This window comes from Notolepis coatsorum (genome assembly GCF_963971535.1).
Source record: "Notolepis coatsorum genome assembly, chromosome: 8".
In the NCBI taxonomy this organism is placed as follows: Eukaryota; Metazoa; Chordata; class Actinopteri; order Aulopiformes; family Paralepididae; genus Notolepis; species Notolepis coatsorum.
Genome location: NC_140172.1, coordinates 34,489,174 through 34,507,223, shown reverse-complemented (window position 1 = coordinate 34,507,223; position 18,050 = coordinate 34,489,174). Strand labels below are relative to the sequence as shown.

Genomic DNA, 18,050 nt, shown 5'->3' with positions numbered 1-18,050 from the left:
GCATTCCTCCCTATGCTGTTCAGTAAATTAGTGAAATGACCGCCTCCCTACTCAGAAATATGATTCAGGCTATAGTGTAGTCTAGTAATTTATTTCATCATTCTAGTTGTTTATTTTTTGTTATTTATTAACTGTATTAAGTGATGTATTTATATCCATTATGTTAGTCCACTGCTGATAAAACAAAAAGATGGCAAACACAATGTAAGATGTATGAAACATGCGACTTGAAAGCATACTTTCCAATTTGAATGCTGTTTATAGCCCAGTATTCCTGCAATTCATTAAATTACCACAGGTCATTTTGGCCATTTAATAGGACATACCACCTACAAAAACAAACAAACAAGAAACATAACATTGTGTTTCTTACCTTCAGCTGGTTTGACTACTAGACAGTAGTGTCATTAGCCTCCTGACTGCTGCTTTTAGCCACGTTTAGACACTCCAGTGGTCATGTTGAGACATGATGGCAATTAGGGCTGTGTGTTGTGTATCATGTGCATCTGATACTTGCGTCCACAATATTGTATTTATTGTGATATGGCATTGTGATGTCTTTCACTGTACTTTTTCCATGCCTTTAATGAAACACCAAACATACTGTAGTACAATGTCACAGGCAGCACAGGGGTTAGTACTGTTTCCTCACTGCAAGAAGGTCCGTGGTTGGAACCTGGCCTTTCTGTGTGGTGGCGTTTGAATCTTCTCTCTTTTGTTTGTGCGTGTGTTTCCCCTCCCCCGTACTCTGGTTTCCCCTCCCCCGTACTCTGGTTTCCCCTCCCCCGTACTCTGGTTTCCCCTCCCCCGTACTCTGGTTTCCCCTCCCCCGTACTCTGGTTTCCCCTCCCCCGTACTCTGGTTTCCCCCCACACCGAAAGACATGCATGCTAGGTACAGTATATACTCCTACCATTGACCGAGGTACTGGCTTTACGACTGGAGTTGGTCCCCGGGCACCTGTCTGTGGCTGCCCACTTCTCTTAAGTGATTAGGATGGGTCACATGAAGGGGAATCATTTCTCTACAGATATTAATAGACTATGACTTAACTTTATAGCAGATATAAAGGCAAAGATATATTACTGATACCGCCATTTACTTCAGTTATTTTCTACATTTGTTTAAGTAGTATTTCATGATGAATGCACAATTATTTTTTCCCCCTCACATTTTTTAATATAAAATTGCAGTGTTTACAGTATCACAATATATCACAATATATTGAATCGTAACCCCTGTTTCGTGTATTGTATTGCCAGATTCATGCCAGTACACGGTAATAACCATTTACTCTTTTCCAATCATCTTCATGAACTTACATGTCCACCCAACAACTTTAACCAAGAGTATCCCACGTATCCCCCAAGTATCCCAGGCTAAATAATGTACTCTCAGCTCAACGTAGTGTTTTAGCTAGGATACCCAGAATGAGAGAACCCCCACCGGATCTTAAAGGGGTGGGGGCCATAGGTATAAATTAAGGGTGTCATGACATTTTGGGGAAAGGTGGGGGAGGGTTTGTAGAATGAGGGATGAGGGTAGGAAGGGAAGATGGGTGAGGGAGATCAAAGGGAGTTTTATCTTCCACATACCTGCAACCAATGAAGTGAGCTTGTTTGTTCAGTGGCAGCCCTGATTGACATTAGGGGTGGGGGGGGGAAATCGATACGTAGTACTATCGCGATACTTTGCGTGGCGATACTGTATCGATACAGGGACGGCAAGTATCGATATTTAATTATTCATTAACACTTTGAGTGCCAGCAATGCGTTTTGTCGTTAGTTCATGCCGCCAGTTGAGTCCCGGCAACGCTATATAGCGTTTGTTTGTCGTATTTTTATTTATTGGCGATTTGAATTCATATTTCATCAATCAAGCCTCAGGTTAGTGTTGTACTGCACTCCATTAGTTTAGATTGATGATGGGGGGGGGGGGCCAGTTTCCTCATTTTACTTTTCCGTCAAGCCAACTGAAGAATCCATTGTGATCGCCGGCCCGGAAAACGCGCAGATTATGTATTTACAGTACCCAACGCTGAATCAATAAACACGATCGATATTTGGAATGGCGATCAGGAATTGGAATAATCTTTTTGGATAACATCTGATCTGAGGTAAGGAATCTATTTTACCAGTCTTGGGATAATCAGAGCTTTTTTCACAGATATATCAGCGTTTGCCCTATGTATGTGTGTGTGTGTGTGTGTGCGCGCTGATCAGGAAATGAGATAATCGATATTTCAGCCCGCTTCTATAGCGTGCATAAGTACACATATACTATCGATAATCTAGCGTTTATTTGAAAACGATTAATAAATAGGCAGAAAAATGACAGTTTTTGTGTATTCCAGAATATTCCAGTAAAGGGCGATTATCACGGAATCTATATATTTTCCTGAAACTTTCAAGAAAACAATTATTATAATATTTTTTTTGTATAAGGAAGTTGCATTGTTCATTTCAATACCTGTAATAGTACAGTAGTCCACACACACACATGGAATATGACTGTAATACAAAGTTTGTCAGGTACATGCAACACCGATTACAGTGTTTACATCTGTCTGCTTGAGAAAATACCATGTTCTGCAATAAGAATGGACTGTTTTTTACCTCAAAACGGGTGCTTTTCAAAATGCTCTCAAACGGAAATGAAGCGATAAAAAACCAATCTGCCTTGACAGCACTGACTGGAAAAGGATTCTTTGATAAGCGACGGGCAGATTAGACACATAGCCATAATTTAAAACAATAGATTAGGCGATATTAAGCGTAACATTGGCGCCGATGGTGGCATTGAAGCGCTAACTCTGGCGCCACCTCGTGGCACTGAAAGTGTTAAGAATCATTTTCAAATACTATTTCACTCAGGTCTTTTTGGGGAAACTAGCTAACCGCAATAGTCAGGAGGTTAGCGATACTGCTGTCTAGTAGAACCTTCTCGAAGGTAAGAAACACAATTAAATGTTTTTTTGTGGTTGACATATCCTGATAGTTTTAAGATCTTTGCTTATGGGCAGGGGTGCGTTGCTCATGGGACGGGGTTGCACACCGTGCAACCGGCTCTGTGAGCAGAAGCATGTGCACACAGGAATGCGCTGCACTCGAATAATGCCCCAATTCGCTAAGTACCCACCTGGCTACTTTGCATAACAATAGCGCAGGTCGTCAGGTGTGTTCAAATACGTTCTCAGATACATTCACACAAAACTTGTGAATGAAATGTGTTACATTCCATTCGTAGAGGCAATTAGGCATTCTGTGCGTATGCGAGGGAACATTTATGTGCATGCGCGGGAGCGCTCGTGCATGTGGCGTCATTAAAACACAGTGCAACCAGCTTTGAAATCAGCAACGCATCCCTGCTTATGGGTACTGTAGTAAAAAAAAAAAAAAAAAATCAGTTAAAGATTTAAGTAAAACATTTACCTTTTATTGGTTGTAACGGTATAAGAATGAAATAATATATACCTCCATCAAAGCTTATGAACCTACACACTATGGTTTGGCTGTAATACTATAGTTTTGATCTTCAATAGGTGGCTACAATGAGGGGAAAGCACAGGTGGAAACTCACTCCCCAGGTCTGTTAGGGTACTTTTTGTCAACCACTCTGGCTGCTATAGGACTAGGACTACAGGCATCTCCAGCTAGTGTGCATAGTACCCGAGGATGATTTAGTCTGCATAGTAGGGCTGTAATGGGAGCCCCTTTTCAAATGCTGGCTTGGGTAGTTATTAAATATGCATGGAACAGACACAGGGGTGGAAGGAGGAAGTTGTGACAAAATGACAGCGGGGATATAGCTGACGTCTAGTGACGGAGAGAGACATCCATGATGTCTCCAGCACCCGGCTAGCACAAACCCAGCTGCTATAGGGACACAGACCATATTCACAAGGTGGCCATTCTGCTCTTATGTCATCCTCAGGTTGGGATTCCTTCCTTCACCTTGGGTAGAGGAGAAATCATAGTGACGAGCAATGAGTCATGCGGCACAGTAGGGCTGCACTTCCCCTCCATTGACCATATTCAGACGGTGGCCATTTTGCTCTTATGTCATGCTCAGGTTGGAACACGGTGGACAGGAAGCCCAACCCAATGGTCAATAGAGAGACATTCATGCAAATGATAGGGAAAGATGTAGGGTTGGTACAAAAAGATTTGAAAATGCATTTGATTGAATTGCTTTTAAAGCCCTGAAGAAGGCTGGTTATACGTCCAAACGTTTGCTTTAATACATGTCTTTTTTGCATTGAGGCTATCGGAATCTGAATCTGAAAGGTGTTTATTGCCAAGTAGTTTACACATGCAAGGAATTTGATTTGGTCATTTGGTTCCCATTAATGAAATACGTCATTCATTCTTAACGGACAGACAATTAATTAAGGTAGAATAAAATAAAAGGTAGAATAAAATCAAATGGAATATACACTACCGTACTTTTCGCACTATAAGCCGCACCTGACTATAAGCCGCAGCAGCTAAATTGAATGATGTGTACATATATAAGCGGCACTGGACTATAAGCTGCATGTGTTTTAATGTTTAATTACTTACCATATGTAAGGAGTGGAGCCTGCGGCTTAATTTGACTCAACACAGGAAACCTCACCCGGCCCGGACACGGAAAGGATTGACAGATTGATGGCTCTTTCTCGATTCTGTGAGTGGTGGTGCATGGCCGTTCTTATATTGAGCTTTAAGTTCCCACCTCTACAGAGAATGACTCTCACCTCTACAGAGAATGACTCCCACCTCTACAGAGAATGACTCCCATTGGGACACAATACTGTCGGACAAATAACAAGAATTAACTCTTTTACAAGTTGTATTAAGTAAATAAGGGAACAGATAAATAACATTTCAATGCAGTAAAAAAAGCAATATTTCGATTTTCGGGTTTTGTCCACATATAAGCCGCACGTTATATAAGCCGCAGGGTTGAAAAATGGGGGAAAAAGCCGCGGCTTATAGTCCGAAAAGTACGGTAAATTCAAATAGAAGTACAATATAATAGAATATAACTATAAAATCAAATAGGCCAGGGCTGTACAATTGGTGCACGACTACCTTCTTTCACTTTATCACACTGTTTCCTCACGTAGTCGGCACCTCTCCCAACATCGGTGTGCACGCGTTCCCTTTTTTCCTTTTTAACCCGTTCACTGCCACACGACAGAAGGTTAACCCTTTACTATCTATCACACAACTGACGGTCGCCGCGAGTAGGGATGGGAATCGAGAACCGGAGCCGGTTTCTAATTGTCCGATTCCTGGAATCGCATGCCTCCGTGACTATCGATTCCTCTTATCGATGCCATGTTTTTCCGACAGTTGCACATTTAAAAACAATACCGTTTAGCGCCACGCATGCAGCCATAGCAGACTATTTGATTCCTTGACTAGGAAAACCTAAATGAAAACGAATGCTTTCACTGTATAAATATTCTCCCATTTCATCCATTTTAGATGATCACAATAGACTGCAGCTAGTGGTTCTCGCGCACCTCAGGAAAATCTTTTCACGCTAGCACAGCGGGGTAAAGTGACTCAGGAAAAGGTGAACGAGTGTCGCTAAATTTGTAAGGGCTCGAAATTGCGACCATTTTGGTGGGGGCTCAACAATAAATGACAATCAGAAATGTCAAGTTGCATGTTGTTATTCTAACCAGCTTAGTTCTGTTGCATTTCCAATTTATTTATAAAAATTATAACTATCGGGAATCGATAAAGAATCGGAGGGATGAGCAGAATTGATAATGGAATCTTATCGATAAAATCTCATCAATTCCCATCCCTAGCCGTGAGTGTGACGGGCAGTGAGGATGCAGCGTGACTGAGTTGAGGCGCAGAGCAGACGGGCACATGATGGCCGCTGAGTCAGTCTGGTGACTTGATAGGAAGCGGAAAGGAATGGGGATCGAGAGAGAGAGAGAGAGAGAGAGAGAGAGATGCTGACATTTGATTACTTTTGGCTGGAGACAGAGGTGCAGAGATGAGGTCACAAACGTGTGTGTGGGGGGGGGGGGGGGGGGGGTGTGTGTGTGTCTGTGTGTGAGGGGGGGGGGGGATGTGTGTGTGTCTGTGTGTGAGGGGGGGGGGGGGGGGGGGTAATGGATGGAGGAAAGGTATTTCTCAGAAGACTGATGCAGGTCAAGTAGGGACCTGCAGTGTATTATGAGAAGTCTGAAATAAGAGCCACAGGGGGAATTGTTTCACCAACATCCTTCTTAAGCTTGGGAGGGTGTGTGTGTATATATATATATATATAGACATTTTGAGAAGTATTCTGTTACTATCCCGTTGCTAGGGGAACAGCTTTGGCCCATGTTGTTTCTGGTTGGCTTTGAAAAACACTAAACCAGAGATCGATAAAGTGTCGGTGACAGAGAGAGGCAGACAACTATTGCAACAAGACCCCCCCCCCCCTCCGCTGTCCTTGACTCTTATCAGATCTGGGATCAGATCCCCTGTGTGTTGCTTTGCTTTTATATTTCTCCTTTAGTCATCCACTATGAAGGTCTGCTTTCCACTTTGCAAATATTACCCAAAACTGCTAGTAAATGCCCCCCCCCCCCCCCCCAACAACGCTGTAGATTCTCTGGCCCTCTGCAATGTGTGTGAGAGAGAGAGAGAGAGAGAGAAATGTTTGTGGTCATCTTCTTCTATCTTCTTTCTACAGGTTGGCTCTCATCGCGTCAAGCTCTCCAGGGGGTTTGAAGCAAATGCGCCGGCATTTGAAAGGTAATTAGAAGATTGTTAACTGTGTGCGTACATATGTGTGTGCCTGAAGCTGCCCATCCTAAGAATTGCGGTTGTGTAAATCAAATGCAAGAGGATGTTTTACAGGCTGGGTCACTGTGCTTGTGAGAAGACTGATGACATCACTGGTGGCCATATTCAAACGTATTTACGCTCAGTCACAGTGACTCCACATCTTTCTTCACTAGTCCATACCTGAGGATGCGCACGCCACAACTCTGCGCAGACTTGCCAAAAATGCTCGCCAACATTTTTTGGAAACAGCGTAAAGTTAGGGAAAATGGCCCCTGCATTTGTGCAATTTCAGATTTGGGTTTTCCTCATTTATAGTAGGACGTTTCTGTATCATTCTAGTCAGTGTATCACTCTCTATGTTCCTCCCATTTTCAGAAACCTCTCTGATTTGTTCCAGACTGGGAGTCATTATTCATTCCATCCAAAGAGCACCCCTGTGTTTAGTTTGCTGGGAGTCAAAAGAGCACCCTGTGTTTAGTTTGATACAGACTGGGAGTCAAAGAGCACCCTTAGTTTGATACAGACTGGGAGTCAAAGAGCACCCTGTGTTTAGTTTGATACAGACTGGGAGTCAAAGAGCACCCTGTGTTTAGTTTGATACAGACTGGGAGTCAAAGAGCACCCTGTGTTTAGTTTGTTGGGAGTCAAAGAGCACCCTGTGTTTAGTTTGATACAGACTGGGAGTCAAAGAGCACCCTGTGTTTAGTTTGATACAGACTGGGAGTCAAAGAGCACCCTGTGTTTAGTTTGATACAAACTGGGAGTCAAAGAGCACCCTGTGTTTAGTTTGATACAGACTGGGAGTCAAAGAGCACCCTGTGTTTAGTTTGATACAGACTGGGAGTCAAAGAGCACCCTGTGTTTAGTTTGATACAGACTGGGAGTCAAAGAGCACCCTGTGTTTAGTTTGATACAGACTGGGAGTCAAAGAGCACCCTGTGTTTAGTTTGATACAGACTGGGAGTCAAAGAGCACCCTGTGTTTAGTTTGATACAGACTGGGAGTCAGTAAGCGTATTTCCCATAATGTTGGCGTGTTCCTTAAGCAGGAGATGCTGCATCCCATTGATCTCCACAAGTTAACCACCAGTGCTTCCAACATCGCTCATACCAAAACAATTACTTCTCTTTCGAGAATGAATGACATCACGGTCTTATGACATTCTGAGCCGCAAATTTCAATTATGATGACATTCAACACATTCAACACATTCCAAAAGCTTACAGGCCTCAGAATAATTCGATGCAGAAAAACTAAATTAAAGAAAATCACTTATTCACTTATAATTATATTACACTCACTTAGTGTCGGCCTATATATAGCTACCTATAATAAATTAAGTAGGACTACCTATAGGCTAAATAATATCTTGCCAAAACTGACACATTCGTTTAAAAAAGAAGAACCTACAGTATTAATTGACATGTAAGCCATGTACAGATCAGAGTTGGTCTGCATTTCCAAATGGTTTGATCCAGTGATGTATCTATCTGGTGGTATTTAGCCTGTAGGCCTATTTAGTATAGTTCCTATACATTGACAGTGTGACTATGCCTTGGCTATAATCATTCAGGCTGATGCTTTGGCAGTGCTGTTGGCCATCTTGCTTCACGTGGGACCTGGCCATTTAGCCACAACATCAAGGATCATGTCATTTGCATCCATAGTCACTTATAGTGATACAGTAGTAGGCCTATCAGTTGTTGGAATGAACAAAAGCTTCTTCTTGGGGGTAGTTATGTTAATATATGTGTGCAAATAATGACATTGATAATTCCGTGGAAACCAGCGATTTGCATACGCCCAGCTTGTTCTACATCACACTGAGTTTTGGGGAATTAATAAATGGATGTGTGTAGGATTCAAAGCGCTATGAGGGAAATCTCAAGTTTTGGTGTAGGTTGGCCCCGAGTCACCCAAACCATCACTGCATTCTCCCTGCTGCTCGAAAGCTTGAAATTGCAAAGACTTTGGTTTCCACGGAAACCACACAAGTTTCTTACTTCGGATGAAGCAATTGCATCCCGGAAATCCCTTTTTAAAAGACACCCCAAGCGTAAGCAGGTTGCAACATGTTGGATCATTTTAATTATACATCTTGCCATGTAAAATACATTTAATTATTTCTAAAAACTTGAGTGTGCCTTGGATCTGTTGGAGGAGGCAACTTTTTACAGCCCTACTTAAGAATACTAAGCAATTATCCCTTCCTTGTGTCTAATTAACACCCCAAGCTGCCTCGAGGTTGAGAAAGTCAAAGAGGGAACAAAGGAGCCAGGAGCCTGAGGTGTAATCTCTATAGTAGCCCCAGATCTCAGCATTCCAGCATGGCTTCATGGGTAGGACTCCAGGCTCATGGTAGGAAGGTTGCCGGTTTGAGCCCTGCCAGGGTGCTGATGGAAAGGGGTGTCTGGTAGGGAGCACTCTGTCCTCTCAAGTTGGCAGTAACAATGCCCCTGTTACGATCACATGGACACCACCACCCCTAATAATCCAGCTCCTTAATTGGTTTATATCAATCCTTGTCTCCCGAGTCATTGCGTATGTGTGCTGTTCTGTGTGCCTGATGCTGGGATCTGCCCGTCATTGGACCCATGTAGCCCATGGTTGGTGCTACTGCTACACTTGTTGGCGGAGGAGGAAATCTACTCTCGACATTGTAAAGAGCTTTGAAGTGTCTAGGAAAGCGCTATATAAATGCAGTCATTCATTCATCCATTCAAATCAACATCCACTGAAGCCCGTGTTTGTGCGTTAGTTAGACAAACAATAAGCGCTGCCTCACTCTACCCGTCACGCCCTCTGCAAGGGCGGCTGTGGACAAGAGGCAAGCGAGAGCAAACCCGTAGCCTGAAACCTTTTTTAACCTTGGCTTCTGACCTGGCATTCCAGCTTGCAGCATTACAACATTAAGAGTGTCGTCTTGATAGAAAAAGAAGATGGTAAAACATGTGCACAGGGCACAAAATGCTCTCCCTTGGCTGGTGGACTGTTTCTGTGAAGCAGTTCTAGTTCCACACACATGCAAACAGATGGAAGAAGAGGGAACAACAAGATGGTTGCTTTGAGAAGTAATTTTTGCCACCTAATCAGATTTCTTCTATCAGAAGCTTAGATTATTTCCTCTTAGTCGTTTTTGTGTTTGTTGTTACCAGCCTGCTTGGCTCAAATCCTTGTTTTGGCAGAAATTGCCTTTGAATCCCAAGCTCTTCGAGTGGGAACACTCTGCCATGCCCTTCCTCACAATGACGAGGACGAGGAGCACAGTTCAGTACAGAGGACAGGACTGGGGAGAGACTCTCCCTGCAGCGGGTGACTAGGCTGATTTATGGTGGGCAGGTAATGAGATGCCCGGTCATGTCCGCACTGGAGTTGTTGTTGCAGCCTGTTCACCAAAGCACAGCGTTATCTGTCTCTCTATCTATCTATCTTTGATACTGCAGTTTTAAAGAAAACACAAGTTGGATGCAGGACACTGTGTGGCTTTATGCTGAGTTCAGCAAAGCAGCTTTTGCTTTAGGCTTGTGTGATGCTTACTGAGTGAGTGTATTTTTGTGCGTGTGTGTGTGTGTGTGTGTGTGTGTCTTTGTGTGTGTGTGGGTGTGTCAATGTTGCTCAATTTCAAGACTCCACACTCAGTGCACACTACCAAATGAGGACATTCTTCACATTCTGATTTAGTTTGTGTGTATTCTCCAGACACTTCAGTGCTCTACGGAGGCTGTATGGCAAACAAGTGGTCATCAACCTGCTGGGCAGTAAGGAAGGGGAACACATGCTCAGTAAAGCATTCCAGGTGAGAGCAACTCCCTCAGTCCTTCTTGTTTCACACTGCTGGTTTTAAATGTACACTGCAACAGGAACACACTCGCTGGAATGAGCCAGAACAGCACACTGTCAAGTGTTATCATTTCATTTAACATAGTCAAGCTACGTACATAAATTCTGACTATTCGTCAGACCTTCAATACGTCACTCGCACTGAAGTTTGATCGTCACGCCTCTGTTTGCGGTCGCACCACGTCCCTTTTGTGGGAAAACAACTCTGGGAATAAACAGGGATAGAAGGTGTTTTGTTCATAAACTACAACTTTAGGAAATATCCTGCAGCTGACTGGGGAAATAGACATGCCTGAAAACTGATAACCTCATTTATCCAACAAAATACACACACATTTGTACTGAGAACTTTTTAAATATACACTATCAAACTCATTCCCACTTAACCTGTTCACTACCACACTACCAAATGGTTAACCCTTTCACTACCACACTACCAAATGGTTAAAATGAAAAGATTATAATGGGTCCTTGGAAACAGTATGGGTATCTTGTGTTTTAAGTCAATTGAGGCCTTGCATGGTCTCTTGTCTTCCAACATGGCTGCCTGTAACATAGGCAACCATCGTTTTGTACATGGCAATGGAAGAGAGAGATGACGCTTACTAAGGGCAAAACAATGGTTGCTATGTGTTGATATGGGAGAAATATATCAACAAAAACATAATAATTTGGTGTCTTATTACTGGATCTTGTAAACAAGTCACAGTGGAACAGTAATCATGTGTTTTGCCTACTCCACTCCATTGCACAGAAATTATGCATTAGGCAATAAAAGAGGCCCAATGTCTGTAGAATGCTCATACATTTCCTTTGAATTCCTAGAAGTGAGTATTTTCTTTGTCCCCATTTTTAATACCCGATAGTAAAGCTAGTGCAAGTTAGTAAAGCTATGTACTATACCGGTATGTACGAGAAGTCAGACGATGGGTCTCATTTATCTATATTTATATTTCCATATGTGTCCAAAGTTGAAATTGGATAGAAATACTGTGCCACTGTTGACGTACAATACAAAATATGCATATCAACCGTTTCCAAGAATTCATTATCATCTCATTTTTAATATGCATATCAATCGTTTCCAAGAATTCATTATCATCTCATTTTGATTATGCATATCAATCGTTTCCAAGAATTAATTATCTCATTTTGAATATGCATATCAATCATTTCCAAGAATTCATTATTATCTCGTTTTAAGTGGACATTTATTTCATAGTGTATATTTAAAAAGGTTTCCGTGCAAATTGTTTGCGTATTTTGCTTGATAAATTAGGCCCAATGGGTCTTATTCATCAAGCAACATTTGTACTCTTTTCCACTTTGGAAACAGTTGGGATGTATATTTTGTGTTTTTAAAGAAAATTTGGCACCGCGTTTTATAAACTCTCAACCCTCGAGATGACTCTTGTCTCTCCTTCTCTGTTGCTCAGAGTCACCTGAAGGCATCAGAACACGCATCATCAGTGAAGATGATTAACTTCGACTACCATCAGATGGTAAAGGGAGGCAAAGCAGACAAACTCCACAGTGTCCTCAAGCCCCTGCTCAACAAGTTCATAGACGACTGTGGCTTCTTCTACTACTCTGGAGAGACTGGCATCACCAGGTGAGAAACACACACACACACACGGTCAAAATACTACTGACATTCTGACAACATCTCACCCTACAAAGATGTAAAATGTACATCGCATTAGAGATTATAGGTTACTATTCCTATTCTATTCTGCGTATAGTGGGTTAACGAATGTCATTGCTTGGCATTGTTCAAGTTTTTGAATGAAGAAAACATTCACTGATTTAACTATACATACATAACGACAACAAAAACAGCATCATCTATGCCACATAAAAATATTGGTAAATGATGATAAAAGCTTTGCATTATTTGGAGGTGTCTTACTTTAGGAAGCCTTACCCACTGCCCTCCCAGTCATACACACTCTACCCTGTTGTTGCATGTTGTCTCAGGACTCAGAGTGGGACCCTCAGGACTAACTGTCTGGACTGTCTGGACAGAACCAACAGTGTCCAGGCGTTCTTTGCCCTGGAGGTAAGACAGAGCCACAGCCATGTCATAGAGCCTTCACAATAGGGCTGCAACTAATGACTAATTTGGTAGTCGACTAATCTGTCGATTATTTTTTCGATTAGTCGACTAAAGATATAATTTTTTTATTTATTTTTTTTTAAACTACCTATCTTTGTGAAAGTGGCTTCTCAGCTCTGGTCCAGCTGAAGACAGAGCAGAGGAACAGATTGGACATTGAGCATGACCTCAGAGTTGCTTGTCTACCATCACCCCAGACTTTGTCAGGACCAAACAACAACATCATAACATGATGATCCCATAGCAAATTAAAATAATGACTCATGAAACATTTGAATTTGGATCTTAAGCCACTTTAAATGAAAATGTATTTGAAGAACAATACAGCAATCACTCATAACAAGATAAATAAATTAAATAATACAAATTATAGTGGAAGTGTACTTTAAATAACTAAAAAAATAATAATAAAAAAGAAAAATAACTAGCAGCATCTGCCCCCAGCACCGCGGCTGATGGGGCTGTAACTTGGTCCAGGACCAGGAGGGTGACGTGGAACAGCTGTAAGGGGAGAGGGGGATGAGTCAGATCAGACAGACTTCTAGGTCTTTTGTTTGCTGTGTGTGAGAGGAGTCCGTGTGTGTATGTGTGTGTGTCTTACTCTGATCGCTGTGTGAGTGAGAGGAGTGTGTGTACTGTGTAATTTGTGTGTGTGTCTTACTCTGATCGCTGTGTGAGTGAGAGGTGTGTACTGTGTAATTTGTGTATGTGTGTGTGTCTTACTCTGATCGCTGTGTGTGAGTGAGAGGAGTGTGAATGTGTGTGTGTCTTACTCTGATTGCTGTGTGTGGGAGAGAGGAGTGTGAATGTGTGTGTGTCTTACTCTGATCGCTGTGTGTGAGTGAGAGGAGTGTGTATGTGTGTGTGTCTTACTCTGATCGCTGTGTGTGAGTGAGAGGAGTGTGTATGTGTGTGTCTTACTCTGATCGCTGTGTGTGAGTGAGAGGAGTGTGTATGTGTGTGTCTTACTCTGATCGCTGTGTGTGAGTGAGAGGAGTGCGTGTGTAATGTATTGTGTGTCTAGTCTGATCATCATCTCCTGCAGGGGAACAATGTTTTCAATGTCCAACATTTGCTATGGGATCATCATGTTATGATGTTGTCTGGAACCCTGAGAAGCCACTCTCACAAAGATAGGTAGTGCACAAAAAAAAAAAAAAAATTTAAATAAATGTTTTTAATGACTAATCGACGCAACAATTTCTCGTCGACGATTTTTTATAATCGACATCGTCGATTATGTCGACTAATCGTTGCAGCCCTACTTCACAATCACAACACACAGCCGTGTCATAGAGCCTTCACAACACACAGCCGTGTCATAGAGCCTTCACAACACACAGCCGTGTCATAGAGCCTTCACAATCACAACACACAGCCGTGTCATAGAGCCTTCACAATCACAACACACAGCCGTGTCATAGAGCCTTCACAATCACAACACACAGCCGTGTCATAGAGCCTTCACAATCACAACACACAGCCATGTCATAGAGCCTTCACAATCACAACACACAGCCGTGTCATAGAGCCTTCACAATCACAACACACAGCCATGTCATAGAGCCATCATTCATTTATTGAATAGCACACCCTATATATGTTATATTATTTAATTTCATGTAATTTATTCTTCATCTATAAGTCTATACTGATGGTGTGATTGCATCTCACCTTGCATTTTGCCTCCTGTCCTGTCCTCGTCTCGTCTCGTCTCGTCTCCTCTCCCCTCCCCTCTCCTCTCCTCTCCTCTCCTCTCCTCTCCTCTCCTCTCCTCTCCTCTCCTCTCCTCTCCTCTCCTCTCCTCTCCTCTCCTCTCCTCTCCTCTCCTCTCCTCTCCTCTCCTCTCCACCCCCCACCCTAGATGCTACCTAATCAGTTAGAGGAGATGGGTCTCACAGAGAAGCCTCAGCTGGTAGCCAGGTTCCAGGAGGTGTTCAGGACCATGTGGTCTCAGAACGGAGACTCTGTCAGCAAGATCTACGCCGGCACCGGGGCTCTGGATGGCAAGGCCAAGGTACACACACGTGGACAGACTTACCACACGGATACACAAATAATCTCGACACTAGTTAATAATTAAATGTATTATTAATAATACAATAATTAATAAATCTCACCAGTGAATAACAATGTATCTGCAATGTTTTCATCTAGCAACACATTTAACAAAAACTAAATAACCCAGATAGCCACCACATACAATGAATAGGGGAGGGCTGTTGTTTTACGATATATTATATCCTGGCAGTGAGACAACCTAGCCTACTGTACATGGTTTGTATCTTATATATACCGACAGTGGAAAAGGTAGCTAATATATCATGACAACAGACTGTGTGTAGTATAGTCATTATAATGAAATTGGCCTATACCTTATTTGTTGGCTGGGCCTAATCATATTATCACATATCACGGTGACTTGTCTTTGGTGCAGTTTGGTTGGGCTGTGTTTTAACACTATGGACTGAAGCTGTGACAGAGGACAGACCACTTCTGCTTTGACAGCCCTTTCAGTACAGCCCCTTTGTTTGAAATATTCCTTAACCCTTAAACTCTCACCAGTCACCAAGCGAACCAATATTTGATATTAGTCACCATTCATCATTCACCTCATTCAATGCTAATGTTAATCAAATCAAATCAGTGCAGCTCAGTTTCAGTCGTGCCTTAATCTGGATGGAAAGGTGATATACATACTAGTGTGATGCTGTTTTAGGTTTAAGAAATGGCACCAGCGATACTACTGTGGAGAAAGGAAGCGGTGTCACTTTTAACCTTTTCAGGCATATCTCATCTCACAGATGCAGTAGCACTTTGAGAACTGAACCTTCTATTGATTACGTCACAATAGCGTTATCCAAGAACCCCCCCCCCCCCAAAAAAACGGTTAACATTCAACCGCAAACAAATGATGGATTGTTGGAGAAAAAATTGTTTTGGACGTTAGCTGGCAATAGCTGTGACCTTTTTGTGATAGGCCACTCCCATTGTCAGTCACACGCCCTTTTAGCCAATTGGCATGAACACACACACACACACACACACACACACACACACCTTCACACACACACACACACACACACACACACACACACACACACACACCTTCACACACACACTTGACCTCCATGCCAAATTGCAGCCTCCTAGGGCAAAACCTGTGGCCGCTTGAGAGTTGAGAAATGTTTGCCAACCAACCAACCGACCAACCAACCAACCAACCAACCAACCAACCAACTGAGTGACCTATAGAGCTGCTGGTCGCAGCTAAAAAAGCACGTTCATGTTATTTGAGTGCTCTGCATAAACATTTGCTCCTGTCTGTGTGTAAAAGTGTGTGCTTCTGTGTCTTAACTTGTGTGTGTGTGTGTGGGTGTGTTTTTCTTAATTTGTGTGTGTGTTTCTTAACTTGTGTGTGTGTGTGTGTGCTGTTTCTTTCTGCTGTCCTCTGGAACTATCTACCTGTGTGGTAAGTTGACGAGCCAGTTGGTGTCGTGTTTGTGCCGAGCGTCAGGTCCAGGGTGCATGTCTTTCCCCTCGTGTGTGTGGGTGTAGGTGTGTGTGTTGAATGATGATGAGCGTGGTGGGAACTCTTTCCAGACCACTGAATGTATTTGAATGGCTGCCGTCTGCCTCCCTTGATCAGGGACGTTCCCGATGGAGAGAGAGCGGAAGAACTTCTCCTCACTGCAATAATCAGCCTGCATGGATCTGTGTTGAGTTCAAGTCACTTTCAATGCAGTCGATTCAGGAAGTGGATTTTATTTAAAATTCCATTGTTGAAAATATTACGGCCTGGGGCCTCTCATATCCAACCTATTAAGAAACTATTAAGGATTTCTACAATGTTTTAAATCGATCGCATTTAAAGTGAATTGACCCCTTACGACAATCTTTTGGGGGGGAAAAAAACACACCCGACAAGAGAATCACATCTGTTGTTTTAGGGAAGGCTGCCTATTTTTCTCTCTCTTTGAATGACGGATTGCTTGTTTTTGTATAACGGTAGTGACTTCTGAATCACTAGCGTCCTACCGGTGATAGAAATAAAGCACTGGGGCAACTTTCTACCAACCTGGTTGGATATAAGTGGGTAAATCAAACCAAGCCGTCTAATGGAGTCCCGCCTCCTCCTCCATCTATTTAGATCTTTCCTGGTCCGTCGGTAAAAGCTGTCATTTCTTGCATCTCTCATCTTAATGAATAATCTTGTCTTTTTACCGAATGAGTTGTTTACTTAGAGGCAGGATACGGCCATGTTGACGCGTAAGAAGATTATACCTGATACAGATGGAGAATCAGCTTCTGCTTTATATTCTGCTCTTTCTCTGAAGGCGGGGAAGCTGAAGGACGGAGCTCGCTCTGTGACGCGGACCATCCAGAACAACTTCTTTGACAGTTCCAAGCAGGAGGCCATAGACATCCTGCGGCTGGGCTCCACACTCAACAGTGACCTGGCAGACAAAGCCCGGGCGCTGCTCACGACCTCCAGTCTTTACGGTAATACCACACGGCATATTCCACAGGTTCCAATCACTTAAGGGGTGTTTGTATGCATTGCACTGCATCGATTTATCTATGTTGTCAATTTATAAACATAATACTGTTAACAAATACCTTGGTGTCATGTTTTCCTTGCATGTACAGTATATTTGCTGACTGAATCAGTCCTGCGATATTTCTCTAATGATAAAAAAAATAAAGAATACCCTGATATTATACCCCTAATGTACTATACTCTACACCTAATATACTATAATATACAGTCGGTGTATGCTCTCACATGAAATCTGATGATCTGAATAATAATTATTATTGTGTTTAGGCGCTAGATGGTGATTATTTGTGCACTTTATTTGCATTTGACCTGCTACGGTATGTGTTTTTATAGTGTATTTTGTACAGTACAATAAAAGGGCTTTGTACCCGATATTATGAAGAGTATATCCGTTACTTTCCGTTATTGTGGGATTGCGGTAGTCAACTGATCCTCTTCCAGGTTCTTCTCTAACCTCGCTGGCTGGGTTTTGTGTGGGATCAGGAGGAGGAGTTCTCCTCCCGTGTCAAGCGTGCGGCTTAATCTCCCAGTGTCAGCAGCACCTTGTCCTGGGTAGATTAACACGACTGCTCCAACTGCCACTATCTGTTTGAACCACTGGCTAACCGCCCCTTCTCTCCCTTCTCTCCCCTCGCTCTCGCTCACAATGTGTAGTCACTGAGCCTGTCTTACAATCAGGTACAGTAACTGACAGCGGAGGGTGGAAGGCTGTTGTACATCCTCATGTCACATGGTTCTCTCATTCCTCTG

General features: G+C 42.7%; 1 protein-coding gene across 3 annotated transcripts in view; it reads left to right on the top strand.

Moving 5' to 3' along the window:
• synj1 (synaptojanin 1) overlaps positions 1–18,050 on the top strand; it is a 73,849-nt gene that overhangs the window by 13,652 nt on the left and 42,147 nt on the right. For 2 of the 3 annotated variants that reach the window (XM_084320893.1, XM_084320895.1), the window contains exons 7-12: positions 6,689–6,750; positions 10,483–10,579; positions 12,060–12,235; positions 12,601–12,682; positions 14,604–14,756; positions 17,077–17,242. In XM_084320893.1, coding sequence (XP_084177019.1) covers positions 6,689–6,750; positions 10,483–10,579; positions 12,060–12,235; positions 12,601–12,682; positions 14,604–14,756; positions 17,077–17,242 — 736 coding nt within the window. The remainder of the gene's footprint in view (positions 1–6,688; positions 6,751–10,482; positions 10,580–12,059; positions 12,236–12,600; positions 12,683–14,603; positions 14,757–17,076; positions 17,243–18,050) is intronic. The other variant, XM_084320894.1, reaches the window with a different exon arrangement.